This window comes from Polyodon spathula, chromosome 8 (genome assembly GCF_017654505.1).
Source record: "Polyodon spathula isolate WHYD16114869_AA chromosome 8, ASM1765450v1, whole genome shotgun sequence".
NCBI classification, from domain to species: domain Eukaryota; kingdom Metazoa; phylum Chordata; class Actinopteri; order Acipenseriformes; family Polyodontidae; genus Polyodon; species Polyodon spathula.
In genome coordinates, this window is record NC_054541.1 from 31,051,461 (window position 1) to 31,078,298 (window position 26,838).

Here is a 26,838-nt window from a genome sequence, read left to right on the forward strand (position 1 = left end):
TGCTTTACAGTAGGCATTTGATAGCTCTCTGAGCCTTTGATGGTAGCTGGTTTTAATCCTGAAGACATGCTTCAACTACCAATACTATATAATCGTTAATTGGGGATTTGTGCAATTGATCTTTGTTCACCATTAGAATCAAAGCTCCGTTATTAGAACAGGACAACTGGCTAACACTTAAAAAAAAACTTGCCGTTTTCTTTTAAGGAGATACAGGTTTGAGTAATTCAATTTTGTATTATGCAAAAAAAAAAAAAGTTTTACCGTATACCTGCTTCGTTGGTGGAAGATGTCAGAACCACCTCATAATAAAGCTAATGAAACAAAGAAAAATGTATTTTTGTACTACCAATTCAAGTTTTTATTTACAATGTCTTTTAAAATCACTACATCCCAGAGCTAGCACTGCAAATGAGTCTTCACCTCCAGGTTCTTAATCCTACAAATAATTGCCAGGCAACTAACTGCATTCAGGACCCACGACAAAGACTGACTACTTAGCCAATGGGATGATATATTTCAACAGTAATTGTTCTTCACTTTTATCTGCAGCCTGTAAAGTCAGTGCTGGTTTTTCTGTGACCTGCTGTCACATTAAAACCAGCTAGCAGGTGGGACATAGTCATTGCTGCATTGTTTTGATTTAGGTTGCTAAAATATAGTTTACAGCATTGGATGTAAAATACAAAAAATGGACAACAAAGCAAAAACAGGCAAAGTACATTTCGTCTGAGGATCGTATCAAGACATTTCCCAAAGAAACTGTACATGAAGAAGGAGGTAATTGTACTGCACACCTTGTAATGTAACTTAAAGAAAATGCGATCGATCGCTATTTAGCTTCAGAATCACACATTAAACAAAAAGCTATTAAAGAGGCAGTTGAACAGAACTTAAAACAAACAACAGCTTTCAGAATACAAACTGGAAAGTCAGCATAGACAAAAAAGTATTCCTTTGTCAGTTATAGCCAAGTTAAATCAGCACTAAAGGTACAATTTAAGCACAGATACCTGGGTTCAAACAACCTGCTGTTTACTTTTTAAATGCAGGTAGAATTTTAGACCTGAATAGACATGTTTTCTTTGTTTTGAGTTGGTAATGATAAAATAAAATCCTGGATGGGACAAATAACATGCTGCATATATGGACTTTATTAAAGAATGCCAGATCCCCTTGGGTAACTGAGTTTTTCACTTTTTCTAATCGATTAGAGTATGCTGTTGCACCTCGAGACAGTACAGCAGCCACATATTTTTTAATGAGAAAATAAATTCACATTTTACTCCTGGGTTTTCAACTTTACTCTAAAGATCAGGACAAATGGCATCCCGACAGTACCTCAATCGGGACATGAGACAAAGCCCCTAATATCGGGACAATCCCATTTTATGGGGACGTCTGACCACCCTACATGCAGGAAGCCTACTAGGGCAGTAATGGCGACTACGATGTACTGCCTTGGATTCTAGTTGCAAATTGACAGTATCTGTACAAGACACACTTTGACACTGATCATGCTTCATGCCAGTCACTGTATCTGTATTTCAGTGTCACTAACTCTGATCAGCTTTATGGAAGTCTAGTAAACAGTGCCAAACATGGCCAGGAAAGATTTACCTTTCAAGTTCTTATATCTTGCAAATATGTTCACTAATGGACATATTTGACAGCTATGACTCAGGAAGCAATTCTAAATCCCCAAATGATTTTTTAACTGTCTTACTCCTGGAAACTGCTGGACCATAAAGATAGTCTGTTGTAGGAGAGACAGACAAAATCAGAAGTGGTCTCTACTGGGCTTTGAAAAGTTGTTGCTTGGCTACAGCTCTTATGATGGATTGCCGTCTAGAGGCTTACTACTCTGACAATCCACAGTGGGATATAATAAAATGATATATCTTTTTTTCATAGATTTATTTTTATTTTATATTTTTTTTAACTAGCGGATAGGTGGGAGAGTGCTATATACACAAACGTAAGATTTATGAGAAAGTAAAATTATTTTCTTTGTTAATCTCTGTACTAATCAATTAGTTCCATCCCTATGTATCACTGCACTTATCCCTGTACGCTTCAGTGGCGGTTCTAAACCGTCATAACCCCTTTGTGTGAAAATGCCTTTACTTACTCATCTCGTAAACACATTTGCTTTGTCCTTTATCAATATCACCAAACAGATAAAATGCAAAACTCTACTCCAAAATGTATCTTATCTTGCTCTAAACACTTGCTACAAGAACCACATTACATCATCAAGTACAAAACAGTAAGCAGCTGTAGATAAGAGGTTCCTGGTTACAAGCATGATAAAGGCAACCATTCCCTTAAACAACAGTTTTATCTGACAAGTGCAATCTAGATGATCAGTGAGGTTCCTGGAGCTATGCAAGGATAGCAAATAATTACAGATGGACTCCTCTTGCAATGTAATAAATCTAAGAAAGTACTTCCTGAGAGGGACCATGTCTATCACACAATATCAGTTTTATTATATATTTTACACTATACATACGTGTCTCTCAGTTTACTTTATTGTTTTAGTTTAATGTGTTGCTTATTTTTCTGTATGTTCTTTTATTGTCAGTGTGTATTTGTGTATTTCCTAGAAAATAGTACCGGGAAAATATTGAAAAATAGACAAAAATCAAAGAATAAATCAGTAAAAATTGACGTCCTGTTAAAATAAAAAAATCCTGTAATTTTTCGGTAAAATTCAGAATAAGCCGGAAACAGGGAACACTAACTATACATTAGTGTTTTTGTTAGAAAAGAAAAGAAAGTATACCTAGAATGCGAACATGTACCTAATATAAAGATGCTGGGGCATATTTTCAAAGCAACTCCAGTCTTTAAATAATTCCTGTTTTCAAAGGACAAAAATTCCTGCTGATGTTACAAAACCAAGGAACAAACACCTTCAAACAGACCTCTGATTACAGTACTTAGCTTGTCGGTTCAAGTTTTTCGCTATTAAAAAAAACAATGTGTGTAATTGTGTGATCTCTGTGTGTGGGCTCTGTCTTTGATACAGTTGGCCACATTGTGAAACAAATCCCAATTTATAAAAATGATGAATTGGCCTCACTGTACATTTTGGGAGAATGAATGACAGACAAATGAAATGTAGAGCCTTTCCATATCTAAAAGCAAGAATAATGAGATTCTGCACTTATCAGCACGTGGACAATCTGAAGCATGACACTGGATTGTATTCATCTCGAGTGAGAAAATAAGGTACCAATGTGTTGAAATGTGTCTAAATCCTGCACCCCAGAAAAATACACACTTTTTGATGCAAATAGTAGGCACTTACAGCAGTATAATTCATAACTCAATGTGCATAAATGTAATCTACTGAAGCTTTGACACAGTGTGCTGATTACTGCTAAAACAAAAGGTCTTTCCATAATGCTCAATTATACAAAAGTTCAGTTCTTATTCAAAAGCAAAACCATCCCTCTCTTTTCACTATATAATGTAACAACAATATGAAGACAAATGTCGAGAGGATATAGAGGATATAAAATATATAAGGGAATTGAATTTGCTGAATATAAACCAGTGGAGTAACCCTGTAGCCATCTGTTCTATTCCATCTGTATTGAAGGTACCTGTGGTAAAATATTAATTCATTTCTTATACTGGGACTTGTACAGTATATGGTAATGCTGTTTTCCTTTGGTTGTTCCCCAGGATTAAAATCAGACTTTTACTCACCCGCCCGTTATATAGTCAAGGAATGTGACTTCGGTTTCAACTGCAAATGACAGCAAAGTTACCTGGAAACAATGTGGACAAAAAGGTTAGCAAAGTTCTTTCAACCATTCAGTCTTTGCACACACAGAGTTTTTAATAAATGTTACATCAATAACTTCAAACACAAAGCCAGTAGCACTTCAAAATCTCAATACCTTTGGTATAGGAGGTCGGATTACAAGTAATTCTGACATAGTGCTGTTCAGTATTAACCTGTGACGCTATTTTCTGGATTGGTTGCCAAACATTGAACTAGACAAACCATACCATTATAGTGTTAGGTAAAGGCTGTAACCCTGGTTCCCTGAAAGAGAAGACGACCCCCAACAACACTTTTGGGATATGCCTGCCACAGATGTATTCACTGAGCATTTTACGTGAAAATACACGTCCACGGTGGTAAACCAGTCGCCTGGTCAGACAAACTGCAGAATGCCATGGTGTGTGACCATCTGGAACCTCCTCTCTCTCAAGAACCCGCTGAGGTGTCTCGGGTGCAGGACGAGGTGAAGGCTGCCATCCCTCTTAGGCACCAGAAAGTACCTTGAGTAGAACCCCTCCTCTTGGGAGGTGGGTTCTACAAGGCAGAGGGCTTGTTTGTGAACTGCTTCCAGGAGCGCTGTTGCGTTGGGGCCCCATGTCCGATGCCCTCCTGTCCTTGCGGATGGGCCCGGTTGTTAGCTGCCGCAGAAGCCTGAAGGTCAATGCCTCAGGTTGCCACGTGGGGGCAGTGGGGATCGAGCCACCATCCATGACATGGGTGGATGCCAGAGTCTCCCACCGGAGCATGGGAAGGGAGCATCGAGGCTACCTGTTCTCGGTGGGAGCGTTATAAGATCTTCTCCACTGCGGGCCCTAAGGTATGGCCGGATATATTGGCATGTCCAGCAAAGCCAATTTGTCCACATCAGGGACCCTGGCTTGGGACAGCCAGAGCTGCCTGCGAGCCACTACAAGGCTTGCCAGGTTCCTGCCCAGGGCCTGCAATTGAAAGCCAGAAATCTGGAGTTGCGTGCCTGATACTAGGTGCAGCTCCGAAGCCACCAGTTCAGGGAGGGGAGCAGACTGCAGTTTGCCATCCAGGTAAGCCGTAAGGAGGCCTGCCGTGCTGGTCAGGTGTGTGACTTGCTCTTCTGCAGCACAGGTCTTTTTTAAGTGGTCCTTTGTTGCCCTGAATTGACCACTAGGGCATGCAGGGTCTTTAGGTAAACCCCCTATGTAGGGGCTCGCACTAGGGTCGAGACGGTCGAGATGGGAAGAAGCCAGAGGGCTTGCTTGTTTCACCACACTCACGCAAAAGAGAAGTGACTATTTGATCCCTCAGGTGGCAGGACCGAGGACATCACTCTCCAGAATGGCCTATCGACAGCTCTGACATAAAATGGTCAGTGAATATCTGACCTGTAGCAGGCATATCCCGTAAGTATTGCTGGTGGTAACCATCGAAATGAAAGGGAACTGCATCAAACTCTAGTCCTGAAGACTGTAAAATATAAATAAGTGTGTGTGTGTGTGTGTGTGTGTGTGTGTGTGTGTGTGTGTGTGTGTATATATATATATAGATAAGGCAAATATGGACTGCCCTTTGAGTCAGATATCAGAAAATGATTGCCCCCAAAGGATGGCAATATTGACTAACAGGGATTATATTGCCCAGAGCCAAAATGTTTCAGTTTGGGCAATAAATATTGACCAATGAAACACTTAAAAACTCCAAGGTTTCATAAATATAGACAGTCAGCACTCGCATATCTGTTACCCCGATACACGTCAGTCGCGTTTCACCGCCCTTGTAGTAACAAAACAAAAAAAATTCCCCATTATATGTGTGTGTGTGTGTGTGTGTGTGTGTGTGTGTGTGTGTGTGTGTGTGTGTGTGTGTGTGTGTGTAACAAATTAATGCACTTGCCCATCAGGCGCGATTTCTGACAACGTCATCAGTTTTCTGATGCAAAGCCCATCTCTTCAGTGTTACAACTTATTGAATATCCGTAACAGCCGCGCTAATTTTTATTTTTTTAAATTCTCTCTAATTGCCAGATCAGTCTGTCTTATATTGTGCAGTTACACAGCGCTTCCACCAGTTTCATCTGATGAAACTGCAGCCAAAACAAAGCGAGCGAGACTAGCTAGGGTAATGTAACAGTTAATCATTAAACAGTTTTAGATACTGTGATGTATTTTTTTAATTTTTTTTATCCGTGATCTTTTGTTGCTTTTGTGCATTTTCATTTGCAAGTGAACTGTGACATTAGGGCCTTACTGAGCACTATATTCTGCAATTTTGAAGTGACTTGGGATACCATTTTAACGCTGGAAACTCTTGTTTTTTTTTTTTTTAAATCTTTTGGTTTTGCCGTTTACTTTTTACGCAGTTCTGTGCATGGATAACATTTTGATTTCATTTTGCTGTTAGGTCGTTAATGGGAAATTTTACATACCGCTACAATACGTATGGATTTAAAAGTATGTACTGTATTATAGTTAACGTGTTGTCGCTCTAATTTTGGTAAGTGAAATTTTCAGAATCATATTGTTCTGAATTAAAATACTTCTTCTGTTACATACATCTAAATGGAAGCCTACTTATTTTAATACAAAGCCGTTTCAGACATGTATTTTTGAGTGCTGACTATATATATATATATATATATATATATATATATATATATATATATATATATAGATCACATAAACACACACACACACACAGTCACAGACAAAAGTATTTGGGCAGTTTAAAAAAATGAGAAAAACCACAAAGAAAGTGATTTCTATAATTTCTAATTGTTCTATTGAAAGATATAAATTAGAGATTCAGCTTTATAATAAAACAACAAATTATTACATAACATGCATAAAATGAAAAATAACATGCAAAAACAAATGTGTGTGTGTGAATATATATATATATATATATATATATATATATATATATATATATATATATATATATATATATATATATATACATACACACAGGCTAACTCCACTATAACAAACCCTTCTCATAACGAACACCCGTTTTTAACGATCCCAACAACAAGAACCGATTTTTTCAATGCAAATTAACCCTATTAGAACAATCATGTACAGGACCGACCCAGATACAACGATTTCAGTACTGACTGACACTGAACTTTTTCCAGTGTCAAGCGTGTTATTCTCTCAGTGAAAACAAAGACCGTGGTTGACTAATTAAAAGATGACCTATTGTAGTACGAATCATGCATGGCGAATGCAATTGTTGCCTGTCTGTCATCTTCACACAAACGGCAACCAGGCAACGTGCGTGGGGAGCAATCTATGCTGGATAGTTTTTTCAAGAGAAAGGACATGTAATTACTGTATTCAGCATTTAAGTGTACATTCTTTCCTTTTCATTTATTTACTGTTTTCTTTTAAACATACTTGTAGCAGGGCAGTTGCCCTGCATAGGGGGACATTAGTGTTGGTGTAATTTATATGTGGAAATGAGTTGGTTTTATGTGCTTTTTGGAGTTGTTATGTTTGATCAAATGATTGTTTACAGACAGGCCCTTGATTGAGAATTGCTGTTTGCTAGGTTTGGTTGAGAGGAAGTGCAGTGAGTGATTGACTGTGCCGGTCCTCAATCAGCAGGTGGGCGGGTCTTGACTGAGTGTCCATCAGCAAAAAAACATCCAGTGGGAATCGTTCTGGGCGACTGCAAAGCCATGCTACAGAGGGGAGCTGCGTACACTCAGGAGGTGAGCATCCGCTCTGCAGGATCGACAGCTATGCAACCCTGAAACTGCAAGCGGTGCTTGTGAAGGCAATGCACAGCCAAAGCCGTATGAAGCAGCAGGAGTCGTTCTATGAATACCGGCTCATCAGTAGGTTAGTTTAGGGGATGGTGAACCCATGTAATGTATAGCGAGGGTTACGTAGTGTAGCCGGTTCCTGGAGCGGAACGCCTCGTTCAGTAAGGCTAGCGCTCGACCTGTGTGGCACCTTTTATTTGTAGTTTTTGTACTGTGTTTTATTTTGCCTTTTGTACAGCTTGCTGTATGTGTCCTCTGTGCATTACAATCGTTGTAGCGTCACATGACCCTTTGTTTACTTTCTGTTTTGTACGTAATAAATCCTGCGCACCTGTGATGGCATTTCAACTCCTACTCCCTTGTCTCTCTGTCTTGCAATGCGGTTACCCACACAAGTACCTTGTCAGAATACCGTTTAAATATTGATCAATGTGAAGGAACCTTCATAAAAGTACTATATATTGATGTTCAATTCAAATTTGCTGTTTTGTCATTATTCTGAGACAGAAAAAAGCCATACCCTGTTATAGTGTACACCCTGATATAACGAACATTTCTCCAGGTCCTATGGGGCTTCATTATAGTGAAGTAGAAGTAGCATGCATATATATATATATATATATATATATATATATATATATATATATATATATATAATATATATTAAGCCACTGCAAACCAAGACACAACTGTGCATTGACAACAGCCACAATAGAAATTACCATGCAATACCTTAACATGGTTAATGTTCATTATAACTTTTACAGCCACCATTAAAACTGAAAAAAAACTGAAAAAAATATATACACAAAATAAATAAATAAAAGAAGCCTCAAAATTAGTTGGACACTTATTGAACAAAAACAATAGGTCAAAGTGAATTTTCCAAATATCAATTAGATACAGTAAATGTGAATTAGAGCACAACGCAAATAAGTAAACGTAAAAGATGGAATTCAAATAAACATGAAAATCTCTCCAACAATTCAACTCTTCCTTGTCATTTATCAACCAGCTGCTTCCCATTATGCCTGACATGGTTTACTAACAATGACCCTAAAGACATTGCTGAGACGAAACAAGCTAGGAAGTGCAAGGTAGCAGATCATCTTAAAGGGTGTCCTAAGAGCCGAGTTTTCTTTAGCCTTGTATAGACTCAGGTAAAAGAAAATCCATGGTTACAACATGTGCTTCTTCCATAATTGCACATCCTAGACACACACACACAAAGTGAATGTAAGAACATAATAGGATGGAGTTATTTCATGAACTATAACCCCCCCCCCCATGTAAACATGCTGGCTGCTAAATCAAACAGCCGCAAGCCATTACTCTTGATTTCTCAAAAAAAAAAAAATGTTAAGAAAATCTCTCCTTAGTAAACTGTGTATACTTGATTGACCTACTACACAGAACATTGTTTTACTTACTGTTCCAGAATTGAGGTATTTTTTCTTCTTTCCTTTCTTCTTGAGATTTATCACCTACAAAAGAAATCATCTTTTTATTAACTACTGTACAACAGACATCAACCTGATCTTACATCAGAAGTGAGTAGTTTTTCGAGATTTACGATTATACTGTATTACAGTATAATCGTAAATCTCAAAAAACTACTCACTTCTAAATCTTTTGTAGTCATTTTTGTATTATTTTAGTATAAATACATGTTAATTTGGATTCATATGTTGCTTTTTTCTGACTTTATGTGAAAGGAAAGACACACATTTGCCTGTTTTTCCACTGGAAATAGTGATATTTTGAAATATGACTGTCCTGGTCACAAAAGCAAAGTTTGTGGGGAATAATAGCCATTTTCTATACTTTTGAGTTATAAGCAATTAGAAAATACCACTTACTACCCAGGAACAAAAATTGTGTTACATAGTGTTATATCTATAAATAAATAAATAAATAATTCAGTTCAGAATTGTAGAGAAATTGAAATTTCCACTCCCGCGTACAAAACTGCTTTTTTGTTATTTTATTATTATTTTTTTTTAATAGCAGTATTAAAACATACATCAGGGCTGTGTTGAAATTCTTGTTACTCACCTCATACACATTAAACTGTGACTGGCCTCTTGACAGCTCTCTGTAGCTTGTAGTAAACTCTCCGATAAAATCATGGCTACAAAACAACAATTCAGTTACATAAGTATGACATTTACAACCAACATTTCAGACATTAGCGTTAGGTAAAGCCAAACTATTTCAATACAGTACTCTAATTCTAAAGTCTTACTTGCAGGATAACTTTTGTTTCTAAAGCCGGACCCCTGTAGAGTTCACAAATTTTATCCCAGATACCAATCCACAACTTGTCATGGTTTTAAACCCATTACAGCATCTCACTACTCTCACAACAGCGCTGTTATATTTTCTACAAAAAAAAAGAAAAAAAGACTGCACTCTCTGTGATACTAAAAGTTTAACCTGAAAGAAAAGCACAACCAAGCATGGCTTACCTTCCATCTCTGTCCCAGTCGTATACCTCAATCTTGATTGTTCTGTGAAAAGGAATGGGACTGCTATTTGTATCCCATTTTAAAATTGTAAGTCTATTATTTGTCCTAAAAATCAACCACAAGGTCAAAGTTTTGTGTAAAGTAAATATAGAATTAAATTACAGTATAGAAAAATGCTACTTCTTTATATGTCACCGTACGTAGAGAATATAGTTTGTCCCGGGGCTTTCATTCTTAGTTCTAACTGTAAAACTAGCTCTTCTATGTTTCCTGTATCATAATACATGAAGACAAACTCAGTTTCCAGTTATAAAAATACCAGGATCTTTAAAGACATGCTTGGGAAACATGGAGCCCTCTTGGTTTGAATGCAGTTCAACTGCAATGATGTTGCGTTGAACTTTTGGTTTCTAAGGGGTGAACATATAATCCAAGGCAGGGTATTGAAATAATAAAAGCAGTCCAAATGAACCAGGTTCCATTGTTTTCCTCTACAAAGTGCCTAATATATACTATATTAATGTGTGAATAAAACACAGTATTTGACTAATTTCACGAAGAACCACTCGTATTATTGCAAATATCACAAAAAGCTAAGAAAACACTGAAATGTATGCATATATACAGTATGAAAATAGACTTTGAAGCTACTTACTCTTTAAAGGTCAGGCAAAATTTACATTTCAGTTATTAGTTCTACCATGATAACAGAACACATGAGTTCATGCAGAAAACTGTCTTAGTAGAGCAAAGATCTCACTACAGCTTAACATACCTGTCGAAGTCCCCATTGCAGAGAGCTCGGACTGGGATTCGAAATGCCTGCCATACTGGATTTAGTGTGTTCTTCACTACTTCTGTTTTATGGCAGATAGTAAACCTTAATAGAATAAAAATGTAAATTGGGACATATGCAACGAGAACATTAAGGTGAAACAGAATAAGTAAGGATGCATTTTTTTAAATGTACCCATTGCTGTGTAAAACATAGTTCCCTGTGAAATTTACCATTTATGAAAGAACAGTGTAAATATACCTATTTTTTGATCACTTACAAATAAAGATGTTTGCCAGATTGAGGCACTAACTGTTACACTGCATTACGAACCTGGCAGTCGATTTCACTTGCTTCTGGTAAATGAATGAACACACTACATAGAGCTGCATTGCTTCTCTAAAATTTTTTCAATGAAAAAGACACCCAACAGAATTAAAGATCGAAGATATTTCTGCTAAAGACTGCTCTGTCCCATACAAGAAGGGGACATTTCATGTCTTTTATTTTTATTTTTATTTGTTTTACTTGTAGTTATGTTTTTTATTTTATTTGACAATTCACTAGTGAAAATAGAATGACTTTAAAAGGTGGACATAAAAAAAAAAAAAAAAATGAAGTATCTACAATTTAGCATTTACTGTTTTTCAGGTCAGCATTTAAACATTAAGGAACATTTGTTGTTTAATAACCCTAGTGGAAATTATCCATTTTGAATGTGACACCAAAATATTGTAAAACAGCCTTAGAAATAAGATATTGGAAAACTTACATTAAAAATCTTGTGTTGTTATTATTTATATGCATTATAAAGCAGTAATGTTATGATAACTTGCTTGTGGTATGTTGAATTCACTTAAATTTTTTGTGATGAATTATTTTGAATGCATATCATTATCTCACTGATAAAAATAAGAAACAAGAGCATATCACCTGTTTGTAATACTGATTTTTACATATTATACTTCATCATAATAAAAGTATTATTTTGCTATTTAGCGTGAAATAATGGCTTGACCCACGTGAGGATACGTATTTTATTAAATTATACAATTTAAAAATGGTATGCCCTAGAATGTAGTCAATTGAAAGTTCATTGATTTGTTTTCACAAGCACATTTTCCAGTTGAATAATCTACTCCTTCAGTATTTCCTCTTTTACAATGGCTCATTTAACAAACCATATCTGTTTTAAAGCATGTTATTTTTATCCCTGGAAATACAAATGTTACCCCCATTTTTCAACCCTAGTTGAAATGCCTGATGTTGTTCAATTATCTGACCTGTGTTACAAACTTACAATCAATTCAAAATGCTCTTCTTTTGATCTGGTTCAACTGAAATAACTTTCTGCAATACTCTTGACTGGTTTTGCTTTCCCACGTTTAAAGCCAAGCCAAGCTGCTTACATTTGATCATTTCCAGACATAATAATAATGCGATAGTCATGTGATGACTTCACTTAACAAATTACCAAATTAGGGGTGTGGGTGAGAATGGTTTTTTGGAAAGAATTTTTTGTTTGTTTGTTTTTTTTAGTTTTAGCTCTGTTTTTCAACCCAAGTTAAAATGCCCAATTTAAATGTCATCTCACCACTGCAAAGCATTTACCGATCTGGAGTTGTGCAGACCAAAGGGTGACCTCGATTCCCACTGCCATGCTTATCACCTCTTTTCAATTATCAACCTCAAACAACAAATTTTACCAAGCTACTAAACCCAGGAGGCAAGGCTGGAGCCTGGGAAGCTTCCACTTGAATTCATGGGAAGCCAGAGAAGTAGAGGTACTTGAAGCATGATGAGAGCTCCCAGCCTAGATCGGCAATGCACGACCAGAACTGGAACCAACAAGCTCCTGATTGTATGACTCACAATGCACTCTACGTAGAGGTGTCTTCATGAGTTAAGGCTTCTCTTTGAACAAAATGGAAAATGGTGGGAAGCTATAAACAAGGAGGAAGGGACAGAACCAAGGTATCCCTTCTCTCACACACAGTGTCACCTGTGCAGGTGAAGAGACACCACCTTCCTTGAAATGTAGCTAAAGTATGGGGTTCATACATTTTTTTAAGAAGTTGTTAAATTAAAGCAGAATTTACAAAACAAAGTTTGCCCTCCACAAAGATGTCAATTTCCCACCTGACAAGTAAAATCTATAAACAGATAAATCTATTTAACTGCCAGGTGTGAATTCTGACTAAATAATGACCAACAGACAGAGACCTGGAGAAGAGTGATGGGATATCAGAGAGAGAGAGAGAGAGAGAGAGAGAGAGAAAGAGCTGTGGACAGAATCATCAATATTAAATACATTTTCTCAGAGCAGTACAATTTAGGTCAACTTACTCAGTGACATGGGGGACACCTGAACATATTACCCTACACAGAAGTGAATGGCTAGCCCTAGCAACCTGAATCCATCTATATTAGAAAACCCCTCAAGAGTAATGTGATTTCTGTAAGCCGATATGACATGAGTAATTCAATCAAAGGCAATTACCCAGGAACGACAGATAGCTACCAGCTCTCATCAATATTTCCAGTAATGAAAAAAAAACTATCTACATTGCACTTACGTTCCATCTTCATTGCTTCTGTAGAAGACCAAAAAGGGGTCAGATTTCCCAAAGAAGTCCTTCTTATCTAATTTATTGCCGCAAAACTGCATCATCACTACCTCCTAAAAGAAATTAAAGGCAAAAGATCATGCTAACATGAAAATGTGATTATGTTATGGAAAAAGTAATCTACATTTAATTATAGTAGCTCAACCTGTTTGTATCTGGGTTCATAATTATGCCTCGAAACTTGTTGCTTGTCAGAAAATGGCTGAAATAGTTCACTACGGTATTGCCCTTAAATGTGGTTCATTGATTTCCTCACCAGTTGAACAAAAAAGTGAGCAATGGTGCCTGTCCTTGTGCTTTCAGCTGTCTCAGATGTGTAAACACAACCTGATAGCAGAGACACTGCTCTCAAATGTTTCCTTAATCCGTGGGTCATGGTACAGTGGTCTAGGTCTGTTAGAATTCGGATGTCTCCCACCAAATTATAACAGGCTTTTCAAGTTGTTTGTATCATTATGCTATATACTGTACCTCAGGCCAACCTTTTCCACGAATAATACAGATAGACTATATCAACCAAGAAGTATTTTTCAGGTATTCAGCCATTTAATCTATTCTTACTAAGGTAATTAAAAGATATATCACCTAAAATAAATATTATCTTTTTACAAACTCAAGCAGCAAAAAACTGTAAGAAGTCAATTTTGACGGCTGCTCGGTGGAGCTGTCAGTTATGAAATTGCTGACAAATTCACAGACAGCTGAATTATGGATAGGCTTTCAATGTCATTCAGTATCAATAATACTGGTTTTCAAATAACTAACCATAGTACTTAATAATACACTGTAGATTTCAATTTTATTGCGCTAAGGTAAATAGTGTAGATTTGTTAGCATGTTATGTATAGTTATTTATGGTTTGGTGCTTTAAAAAAGGCATGTAAACTGAATACTACTTAATGCGTTTTATGACTTTGAATTATTAGATGCTGCAGTTTCAACAATTTGTAGCAGAGGACAAAAAATAGGCTGTGCATTAATGCATTTTTCACAACAAGACAAGCATTTGTGAAAGCAGGTTTCAATCCCTAGACAATAAAATATAAAAAAGTGCTATGTTTGAATTTCTAAAACTAGCCTCCACAAAATTGTGTATGCTTGACACGGATATTTCAGTGTTTTGATTAGGACACTGCTTACCAACCAAGCCTAACGCTTTAACATGTGCAAGTAAGTGAGTTAGCATACTAGAAGCATGAACAGTTACAAATATGTTTTAAACCTTTCTGTTTGATTTAGGCCACATTTAAATGTGGTGATATATGATGTCATTTTTATTGTACCTATGGTTTACTCAGTGATTCTGGGTCTTCTTCTGCTGCATATTTGCATAAACTGAACCATTACATTTTTTTTCAATAAACAAATAACAACAAGCAATTAATAAAACCAACAATGATATAATGAACAAATATGCACAAAATAAAAGATAACATACATTTGATTGAGTAATGTAATATTAGTTGGCCCACTGTGGGTAATGACTTTGTTAAAACATGTTAGTAGTATACATTACTACATCAAAGGCTGTAAATGAAACAAGAAATAGCAATATCAGTTTTTCAAGACTTGTTAAAAAAAAGGTGTCTCACTTCAATGAGTGTGAAGAAGCAGAGGGAATGGGTGGATTTCTTTGAAATGTGCACATCACTATTTTCATGATAAAGGTATTTTGATATGATATACGGTCAGACAGGTCACAAATAACAAGGCCTGTTTTCTGAGGAGATACTGAATGGCATTACGCTAGTTGTGGTACAATGCAGCACTTCAAATCGAATGTACTCAGGCAGGTAGGGACATCATTTTCTTCTGACTGCATATACCATAATCATATTTGAAATGAAATCATGAGTGAATTTTTAAGGAATCCAGACTATCATATTTTTCCTTGAATTTTGTTTTTGTAACATAAAACTTGGCATATTTGTCCTGTATCCCCAGTTATTATGCTAATAAAATAATGTATTTTGAAAACACTTTGTGCTATAATTACCATCAAAGAATTTGGAAAATTAATTAAAGACATCTCTAATATTTGAAGGCAGTTTGCCTCACACACAGCACATAAGCTGTGTACGCACAGCAATTTTGTTCGTTAGTCGTTTTCCTAATGTAATAATACCATAATGTTTAGCTAACTGTGTATTGCAAAATTAATTAAGCTGTGGTTGTTCAAAAAGTTAATTAAGAGATACATGATTATAGCAATGTGTATTGATCCAACTGTTAAATACAAATGTGGGGCTGCACATCTTTCTTTTTGTTTATTTGTATCTTCTGTAATCATTTAAATTTTCTGATGGACATGGGCTCCACTGACAACCAACGTCCTTGCATGGTTAAAGATCTTAAAAGCACCAGCGCCACCACTTTGTCCAGTCATGAAAATCGGCCCCATACTGTATACATTCGACAGTAAATTACTAAATGACCCAAAACTATCAGTAAATCATGCCAATATGTGATCTCAAATGTTTATGTTCATAAAATGATTTATTGTCAGTAAGTGGCTTTTTCTGTGTTTTTAGGGGACACTTGTTATAACATTTTGCAATTGTGTCTGACGGATGTCTGATGCCAACACACTGTGTATTTTTGTGAATAATTTGTTATAAAAATCTGCCTACAAATCAGATCAATCCATAAGGTATTAAGAAGTTCTAAGAGTAAGCTTTCATAGAAACAAACAGACATTCAAATAAAACTTTCAAACTCCTAAACATCCATACAAGCTAATATAAAAGCTGAATATATTTACAAGATTTGCAACAAGTTCAACTTTTCTGTATTCACAGCGAACAAAGAAAGAGTAAACAAACAACTAGTATTTCTTTTTTCCTTATTTGCTGTGAATAAGGAAATAATGTTTTTTGCAGGGCTATGCTTGGAAGACAGTGGGAAAAGCCTTTGGTGCTGGAGTCACTGTTTCTCCATTCAGCTCGAATAAGGAAATCATTGTTTTTTTTGTTTAAGTACATAAGAACATAAGAAAGTTTACAAGCGAGAGGAGGCCATTCGGCCCATCTTGCTCGTTTGGTTGTTAGTAGCTTATTGATCCCAAAATCTCATCAAGCAGCTTCTTGAAGGATCCCAGGGTGTCAGCTTCACCAACATTACTGGGGAGTTGATTCCAGACCCTCACAATTCTCTGTGTAAAAAAGTGCCTCCTATTTTCTGTTCTGAATGCCCCTTTGTCTAAACTCCATTTGTGACCCCTGGTCCTTGTTTCTTTTTTCAGGCTGAAAAAGTCCCTTGGGTCAACACTGTCAATACCTTTTTGAATTTTGAATGCTTGAATTAGGTCGCCACGTAGTCTTCTTTGTTCAAGACTGAACAGATTCAATTCTTTTAGCCTGTCTGCATATGACATGCCTTTTAAGCCCAGAATAATTCTGGTCGCTCTTCTTTGCACTCTTTCTAGAGCAGCAATATCTTTTTTATAGCGAGGTGACCAGAACTGCACACAATATTCAAGATGAGGTCTTACTAATGCATTGTACAGTTTTAACATTACTTCCCTTGATTTAAATTCAACACTTTTCACAATGTATCCGAGCATCTTGTTAGCCTTTTTTATAGCTTCCCCACATTGTCTAGATGAAGACATTTCTGAGTCAACAAAAACTCCTAGGTCTTTTTCATAGATTCCTTCTCCAATTTCAGTATCTCCCATATGATATTTATAATGTACATTTTTATTTCCTGTGTGCAGTACCTTACACTTTTCTCTATTAAATGTCATTTGCCATGTGTCTGCCCAGTTCTGAATCTTGTCTAGATCATTTTGAATGACCTTTGCTGCTGCAACAGTGTTTGCCACTCCTCCTACTTTTGTGTCGTCTGCAAATTTAACAAGTTTGCTTACTATACCAGAATCTAAATCATTAATGTAGATTAGGAATAGCAGAGGACCTAATACTGATCCCTGTGGTACACCGCTGGTTACCACACTCCATTCTGAGGTTTTTCCTCTAATCAGTACTTTCTGTTTTCTACATGTTAACCACTCCCTAATCCATGTACATGCGTTTCCTTGAATCCCAACTGCGTTCAGTTTGAGAATTAATCTTTTGTGCGGGACTTTGTCAAAAGCTTTCTGGAAATCTAAATAAACCATGTCATATGCTTTGCAATTATCCATTATCGATGTTGCATCCTCAAAAAAATCAAGCAAGTTAGTTAGACACGCTCTCCCTTACCTAAAACCATGTTGACTGTCTCCCAGGACCCTGTTACCATATAGGTAATTTTCCATTTTGGATCTTATTATAATTTCCATAAGTTTTCATATAACAGAAGTCAGGCTTACTGGTCTGTAGTTACCTGGTTCAGTTTTGTTTCCCTTTTTGTGGATCGGTATTACGTTTGCAATTTTCCAGTCTGTCGGTACCACCCCTGTGTCAAGAGACTGCTGCATGATCTTGGTTAGCGGTTTGTAAATTACTTCTTTCATTTCTTTGAGTACTACTGGGAGGATCTCATCCGGTCCACGGGATTTGTTTATTTTAAGAGCTCCTAGTCCCTTTAACACTTCTGCCTCAGTTATGCTAAAGTTATTTAAAACTGGATAGGAACTGGATGACATGTGGGGCATGTTGTCAGTATCTTCCTTTGTAAAAACTTGTGAAAAGTAATCATTTAATATATTTGCTATTTTTTTTCTTCATCTACGATTTTGCCATTTATGTCTCTTAAACATTTAATCTCCTCTTTGAATGTTCGCTTGCTGTTGTAATATTGGAAAAACATTTTGGAATTGGTTTTAGCTCCCTTAGCAATGTTCATTTCTATTTCTCTCTTGGCCTTTCTAACTTCCTTTTTGACTTGCGTTTGCAGTTCTGTGTACTCTTTCTGTGTTCTTTCTTTTTGGTCCTTTTTTAATGCTCTGCAAAGTGCCTTTTTTCGCTGAATATTTTTTTTAATTGATCTATTAAACCATTTTGGCAATTTAGTTTAATGAAAATAATTGCACATTTCTACAGTAGTGAATGAAATCGCATTAAGGCAAGATGTATATAATTATTGTGTTACACACAACCACTTTAACATAACAGCATCTCATGGTGAAGAAAGCAATGGATGTCTGCTTTGGTACTCCTGCTGACACATATTCTTGTATTACTTACTCTGCAGTTGTTCAGCTCATCTGCTTTTACAATAATTGTTCCACATTTTTTTCCTGGGATTCCCCTGTTAAAAAAAAAAATAGAAATAAAGAATTGTATTGTATACTCTTCTGAATATTCAATTATTCTTCAAGTCTAATTATATGAAAAAAAATATGAAAAATAGTATAACAGAGCACTGCATTAGAGCAGATATCAGTAAACAACAAACCCTGTAGCAACCCCATCTGTATCCTTACCAAATTATCATTACAAAACAGAGAACTAATCTACTAATCTTCAGTACATTAGACCATGTTTAATTTATTTTAGAGATTAGATTTAAAAACGTGGTCCCAGCACTACAACATTATTACACATTAACTCTTGTTTTGAAACTTTCATGGTACTAAACATCCATGTGCAGTCAGGTTGGTATTTGGGCTGGTCCTTACTAACCAGTAGACTTAATGTAACATTCTCTAATACTTTGTAAACTCAAGGTTTTTAAGTCTACACACCAGTGGTTCCACAGTTAATCACCTTCCACATGGTCGCCTGGGTATTGGCGGTATTACTATGTTATATTTGAGTAAGTGACAGTGGTGCTAGGCACATGTGCTCCACACCACAATGACAGTGATCAATTGAGACTTCAAATTACAATTTTGAACTTTGAATTACAAGCAAGAGGTTTCTTCTCCACTGGGAAAATGTTGGGGTGGAATTGGTTAATTAAATAAGAAACAGAAATAAAAAATATGTACTGACAAGGCCATCTAAATAAATGCATCCTCCTTTATGGCAGACAGAAGATTCTGGGCCAAAATCCAGCGAAATCACAGCAGTAAGTACATTGTTTCATGCACTAAATACATTTTTTGTGATGAGTGCTCAATGTGGAGATGTGATCTAAGCCAAACTCAAGCACAGGCCGGTGCAAGGCTGAAGGATTTCACTTCTACAGTAACTTATTGTCGACAGTATGTTTAAATGTGTAGGGTTGGTATTAAATGTCAATCCCAAAGGTGATAGTAAGAAAAAAAGGTGCAGAACCACAGAGCTAGAGTGATAACAGGCTAAATTGACTGCAGACAAGAACTTGTCAGGGCAAAAACTCCCTAGTAAACACCTCTGCACCACCCTTTAATCAGATCAGAAATTCTGCTACTTTTCACACGCACAAAAAAACAGTGTATTTTGTGTTTGTCATTTTTTTCCCCCTGTAGCTGCCTTTTACTGGAGTGTCCAAATTACAGGTTATGCTATATAAAAAAACAAAAAAACAAACATTCTAACCTCTAATTAGCACTAAATTGTTTTGCTTGTAATTTTCAATTTTGAATTACAATGCTACTGGTTACAAGTTTTACAATAATGGACGATGGACATTTATTACGAAACATGTTGCATTATAACATTCAGATGGCAAAATGGTGTAGTGAGTGGCATGGCTATGGTACTGTAGCAAGAACAGATACAAAAAATGAAAGCAATTGTGCTTAAAATAAAACATATTTCTAACACTATGTAGAGCAGGGGTGGCCAACCCTGGTCCTGGAAAGCCACATTCCTGCAGGTTTTCTGGCTTTCTTTAAACCATCAATGGCTAAAGACCTGAGAAAAAAAAGTTGTCAAATTAAGAAAATAAGTAATTAAGTAACTGAGAAAACCAGAAGACCCAGTGGCTCTCCAGGAACAGGGTTGGCCACCCCTCATGTAGAGTATGCTGATGTTACGATGCTTTGTAAATTGACATGATAATTAAAATGATCTGTATTTAAAACAAATATTGTTGAACCAACAACATGTCAGCATTTTGATTTCCAGTCAAACCACATGTCTAAAGTGACCAGTCTGAAGAATCTTATGAAGCTGCCATTATAAATAGGGTTGTACTGCACAGTACTGTGCACAACAAAATTGAGGCTCCTGGAGTAACATTTTGATTGTGTTGCTCGTTCAAAATTAACTTACGAAAACACAGAGCACTGTACTGAATTCCAAAAGGAACGCACCCAGAGGAACAAAAGAAGCCAAATATAGTGTAGTCTTGTATAGACAGAGACACTTTCCAATATAAGTAAATGACCCAGATAATAAAAGCTGAAAAGTAAAGACCTGAATGTCCATGGCAACCCAAAGAGTCATGAACAGTACAGAACTGTACAGCTTCAATGGAATAACTATATTAGTTTATAAGGCAGACATTTACCTATGTCTAAAAAATGTATTTCTGAGACAAAGGACATTAGCATTTTTATAATAATTTACTTTACCTTCATGGATACAAAATCCAATTATATAGAAGAAGAAAAAAAAATCAATGTGGAAAATAGATGTTAAGTGTTTTTGCTGAGCAGCCCAGGGGCATAAGGTGAATGCACGGTTGGTAAACGTAAAGTAAAATGTGTTAACAGTTTCTGACAGAGTTCAAATTTAAATTTATTTTTTATATTTTTGACAGATATTCCATAGAAATGTAAAATATGATGTCTGTACCTCAAATAATTAAACTCAAACGAGATGTTGAGGAAGCTGCATTCCTTAATAACAAAGAGTGATATTATGCATCTTGTCTGTCAACAATAAGTTATCAAGCTAAAACATTCCGATGCTGACATAGGATTTCCATTGAAACACCTAATCAGCCATCATTGATTTGTAATGAGATTTTTGAGTACCTCCAGTAATTAAGTCTTTCAAATAAGACTATCACACATAATTAAGCTAGTCTTACTGAAAAAAGTATGTTACCTAGCTAAAAACAATGAATCAATTTGATTCACTGGTACATCTATATGCAATTTGTCATGATGATCCCAGTAAATGTTATTCCTGAAATAAATCTTCAGTAACTAAACTTTAAAGCAAGGGTGCACAGTGAGAGCCTAGTATATATATTTATTCCAGTCATACGCTTACAGTAATTACCTAAATTAACTGATCAACCCACTCTTATCTTGTCAGATAACCATATAACTCCTGATAATTGACCTATGTGGAATGACTCTTGAAAACTGGAGTTCTGCATTTTGCTTAAGGTAATATTATATTAATAAAAACCTTTATTAAAGTAATATGAAATACTATCGCACACTATATAAAAAAAGCTATCTATAAACATTTCAGTGTGCATTTGTCATTTTAAGATTGCTACCTCAGAATGCTCACATTCTGTCATGCATGTCTGGAAGGACAGAAATTATTATTCTATAAGCATAAAATATCAGGTCCCTGGTTAGGTTTCTCCAGAAATGTTAATAAAATATGACATCCCCAGATATGAGTCTGTGGTTCTGCCTATTTGGCGCTGTCATTTACAATGCATGGAAAATGCCTAAAGCAAGTCGTCACTAAAATCCAAAGGAAATCAGTGAGCTTAAGAGCCTAATTAATGTTCTGTTTATTATGAAACAAGCTGTGGCCGTACAGGGCACTGGTGTTACACACCTGTACTGCTTGGGAGCACATTTATTAACACATCTCCTTATGAAATACGGATGAAATCCTACCAAGTAAATGTTATAACATAAATATAAAGATTTAAATGAAAAATAACTCCTCTGTAATGAGCCTAGAATTGACCATATCTGAGTCATGATTCAAGCTCACTAAATTAAATGCCAATAAAAAAAGTGCACTTTGAAAATGTCTGAAATTTGTTACAGAAACAAACAAAAAGGATTGATTAAGCAACAACACAAAAAACAAGAAAATAATCCATTAGCTAAGGTAGTGGTGTAATAATTTTTATTGGAATGCATTTTTGCTGTTATTATATGTACTGTATATATACCCTGTTCTCTGGCAATATTTAATCACGCTTTCCAGAGGAGATATATACAGTATATAGGGGTAGGTGTACTAAGATGGGCCAGTCACAGAGCAAACATACTGCAATTTGCATTTTCCTTGAGACACTTAGCAAAGTATGCATTTTCACGTATGTACCAAGAAAAAATATGTTAATGAAAAGAGCCGCAATATACTAATTTAAATATTTGTTGCATCTTTTTAGCAAAATCTCTATTGCAAGACCCATGCAACATTGTTCAAATAAATAGCAAGAGTTGAGTTGTGGTTTGTTGCAGCAGAGGGTGTCTGAAGGATAATGTCTATACCTGCAAGGGTGCAAGAATCAAAACAGCATTGCTTTTGTTAAATGTAAACGTCATCTGTACAATGCATTCTGTTATGTCTTTCATTTTAGTACCCCCAGTATTTTAAATAAATGGCTTATAGGATGTTAAAATTCGTTTTTGACACTTTTGCAAATGCATAGGTTTCTATTGCTATTGTAGAAATACAACTGGGAAACAATGCCGATCCTAAAGCTGAGTGAGTATTGGAAAGTGTTGGAGTGAAACATAACCCTGTAAGGCAGGGTTTTAAACCCTTTTTTGAAACTGTTTCCCTTCTGTTGGGAGGTTTCAGCTAAAGTACAATTTTCACTCACTGAATGGTACCATGGTTGCAATAAAAGGCAGAATAATCTGATTTAACACATTTCTTTTTTTCCTGTTTATTTAATATATCATTTTTCACAGCAGCCTGGAACTGACAAACTGCTGGTTAAGACAGAATACCAAACAGTACGCTTCATTCTTTGCATGCACAGAATTAAAAGACAGTATTTATAACTCTTTTTGGAAACACTCCTATTCACTTTCTATACGGCAAAGTCATTATAAATAATACAAAATAGTCTGCACTGTAAACGCGTATCATGTTACCATTTACTTCCCATCTGAGCATAGTTATGATTGCCATTTAAAATGTATCAAAAACATTCAAGATAAAACTATAATAACTAACAATGGTAAACTTTTCTTATTAAAGCCAGCATAACAATTATCCAAAGGGACTCTGTATAATGTTCTGTCACTTTGCACTTTCTGTGTTTTCTTCCTTCGTTTTTCTTTTGCAAGTAAGATATGTATCCATTTCAAACACTGAAAACATATTCAACCAGTCGCTATTGCTGTTAATAAAATGCAGCCACGGTAATAAATAAAATAAAAACCATCAAAGTATGAGTATTGTGATTATTATTTATGTTTACTGGAGCATTCATACTTCTAAAAATAAATAAATGAGTAATCCCCTATGACCTTTAGAAGAACCCCAGGGGTACATGTACCCTCAGTTGAAAACCCCTCCTGTAAGGTATTACATTATTTTGTAATTAAATCATCTTTGTACATGTTACAGGAAGGGAGATTCAACAAAAAAGTACACCACCCACATTACTTCCCTATTCAACGGTGGAATATAATCAAACTTCATAGATGTACAGTACTGTGCAAAAGTTTTAGGCAGGTGTGAAAAAATGTTGTAAACAATGCTTTCAAAAATAGACATGTTAATAGTTTATATTTATCAATTAACAAAATGCAAAGTGAGTGAACAGAAGAAAAATCTACATCAAATCAATATTTGATGTGACCACCCTTTGCCTTCAAAACAGCATCAATTCTTCTAGGTACACTTGCACACAGTTTTTGAAGGAACTCGGCAGGTAGGTTGGCCCAAACATCTTGGAGAACTAACCACAGTTCTTCTGTGGATTTAGGCAGCCTCAGTTGTTTCTCTCTCTTCATGTAATCCAAGACTCGATGATGTTGAGATCAGGGCTCTGTGGGGGCCATACCATCACTTCCAAGGCTCCTTGTTCTTCTTTACACTGAAGATAGTTCTTAATGACTTTCGCTGTATGTTTGGGGTCGTTGTCATGCTGCAGAATAAATTTGGGGCCAATCAGATGCCTCCCTGATGGTATTGCATGATTGATAAGTATCTTTCTGTACTTCTCAGCATTGAGGAGACCATTAATTCTGACCAAATCCCCAACTCCATTTGCAGAAATGCAGCCCCAAACTTGCAAGGAACCTCCACCATGCTTCACTGTTGCCTGCAGACACTCATTCGTGTACCGCTCTCCAGCCCTTCGGCAAACAAACTGCCTTCTGCTACAGCCAAATATTTCAAATTTTGACTCATCAGTCCAGAGCACCTGCTGCCATTTTTCTGCACCCCAGTTCCTGTGTTTTCATGCATAGTTGAGTCGCTTGGTCTTGTTTCCACGTCGGAGGTATGGCTTTTTGGCCGCAAGTCTTCCATGAAGGCCACTTCTGACCAGATTTCTCCGGACAGTAGATGGGTGTACCAGGGTGCCACTGTTTTCTGCCAATTCCGAGCTGGTGGCACTGCTGGACATCTTCTGATTGTGAAGGGAAGTAAGCATGATGTGTCTTTCATCTGCTGCAGTAAGTTTCCTTGGCCGAACACTGCATCTACGGTCCTCAGCGTTGCCCGTTTCTTTGTGCTTCTTCAAAAGAGCTTGGACAGCACATCTGGAAACCCCTGTCTGCCTTGAAGTTTCTGCCTGGGAGAGACCTTGCTGATGCAGTATAACTACCTTGTGTCATAAGAACATAAGAACATAAGAAAGTTTACAAACGAGAGGAGGCCATTCGGCCCATCTTGCTCGTTTGGTTGTTAGTAGCTTATTGATCCCAAAATCTCATCAAGCAGCTTCTTAAAGGATCCCAGGGTGTCAGCTTCAACAACATTACTGGGGAGTTGATTCCAGACCCTCACAATTCTGTGTAAAAAAGTGCCTCCTATTTTCTGTTCTGAATGCCCCTTTGTCTAATCTCCATTTGTGACCCCTGGTCCTTGTTTCTTTTTTCAGGCTGAAAAAGTCCCTTGTGTCGACACTGTCAATACCTTTTAGAATTTTGAATGCTTGAATTAGGTCGCCACGTAGTCTTCTTTGTTCAAGACTGAACAGATTCAATTCTTTTAGCCTGTCTGCATATGACATGCCTTTTAAGCCCGGAATAATTCTGGTCGCTCTTCTTTGCACTCTTTCTAGAGCAGCAATATTTTTTTTATAGCGAGGTGACCAGAACTGAACACAATATTCAAGATGAGGTCTTACTAGTGCATTGTACAGTTTTAACATTACTTCCCTTGATTTAAATTCAACACTTTTCACAATGTATCCGAGCATCTTGTTAGCCTTTTTTATAGCTTCCCCACATTGTCTAGATGAAGACATTTCTGAGTCAACAAAAACTCCTAGGTCTTTTTCATAGATTCCTTCTCCAATTTCAATATCTCCCATATGATATTTATAATGTACATTTTTATTTCCTGCGTGCAGTACCTTACACTTTGCTCTATTAAATGTCATTTGCCATGTGTCTGCCCAGTTCTGAATCTTGTCTAGATCATTTTGAATGACCTTTGCTGCTGCAACAGTGTTTGCCACTCCTCCTACTTTTGTGTCATCTGCAAATTTAACAAGTTTGCTTACTATACCAGAATCTAAATCATTAATGTAGATTAGGAATAGCAGAGGACCTAATACTGATCCCTGTGGTACACCGCTGGTTACCACACTCCATTCAGAGGTTTTTCCTCTAATCAGTACTTTCTGTTTTCTACATGTTAACCACTCCCTAATCCATGTACATGTGTTTCCTTGAATCCCAACTGCGTTCAGTTTGAGAATTAATCTTTTGTGCGGGACTTTGTCAAAAGCTTTCTGGAAATCTAAATAAACCATGTTATATGCTTTGCAATTATCCATTATCGATGTTGCATCCTCAAAAAAATCAAGCAAGTTAGTTAGGCACGATCTCCCTTTCCTAAAACCATGTTGACTGTCTCCCAGTACCCTGTTACCATATAGGTAATTTTCCATTTTGGATCTTATTATAGTTTCCATAAGTTTGCATATAATAGAAGTCAGGCTTACAGTGTCTTGTTGCTGTGCTCAGTCTTGCCATGGTGTATGACTTTTGACAGTAAACTGTCTTCAGCAACTTTATTCAGCAACTTTATTCCTCCTACACAGTTGTTTCTGTTTCAGTTAATGATTGTGTTTCAACCTACATATTGAATTGATGATCATTAGCACCTGTTTGGTATAATTGTTTAATCATACACCTGACTGTATGTCTACAAAATCCCTGACTTTGTGCAAGTGTACCTAGAAGAATTGATGCTGTTTTGAAGGCAAAGGGTGGTCACACCAAATATTGATTTGATGTAGATTTTTCTTCTGTTCACTCACTTTGCATTTTGTTAAATGATAAATATAATCTATTAACATGTCTATTTTTTAAAGCATTCTTACTTTACAGCATTTTTTCACACCTGCCTAAAACTTTTGCACAGTACTGTATATGTGCTGTATATGTTTGTTAAATGAAAGGCTTCTAAAATACAGGCATGTTCTGCTCTTTTGCCAATGCAGTGGTGTGTTTGGGGAATGACGGAATGTGCTTTCTCTACTGGAATAAGTTG

At 36.4% G+C, this 26,838-nt stretch overlaps 1 protein-coding gene across 1 annotated transcript in view; it reads right to left on the reverse strand.

The window, feature by feature from the left end:
- LOC121319762 (copine-8) overlaps positions 1-26,838 on the reverse strand; it is a 139,102-nt gene that overhangs the window by 37,256 nt on the left and 75,008 nt on the right. The window contains exons 7-13 of the mRNA XM_041257552.1: positions 18,541-18,604; positions 13,361-13,464; positions 10,785-10,889; positions 10,010-10,051; positions 9,597-9,672; positions 8,972-9,025; positions 3,721-3,782 (exon numbers count right to left, since the gene is read on the reverse strand). Coding sequence (XP_041113486.1) covers positions 3,721-3,782; positions 8,972-9,025; positions 9,597-9,672; positions 10,010-10,051; positions 10,785-10,889; positions 13,361-13,464; positions 18,541-18,604 — 507 coding nt within the window. The remainder of the gene's footprint in view (positions 1-3,720; positions 3,783-8,971; positions 9,026-9,596; positions 9,673-10,009; positions 10,052-10,784; positions 10,890-13,360; positions 13,465-18,540; positions 18,605-26,838) is intronic.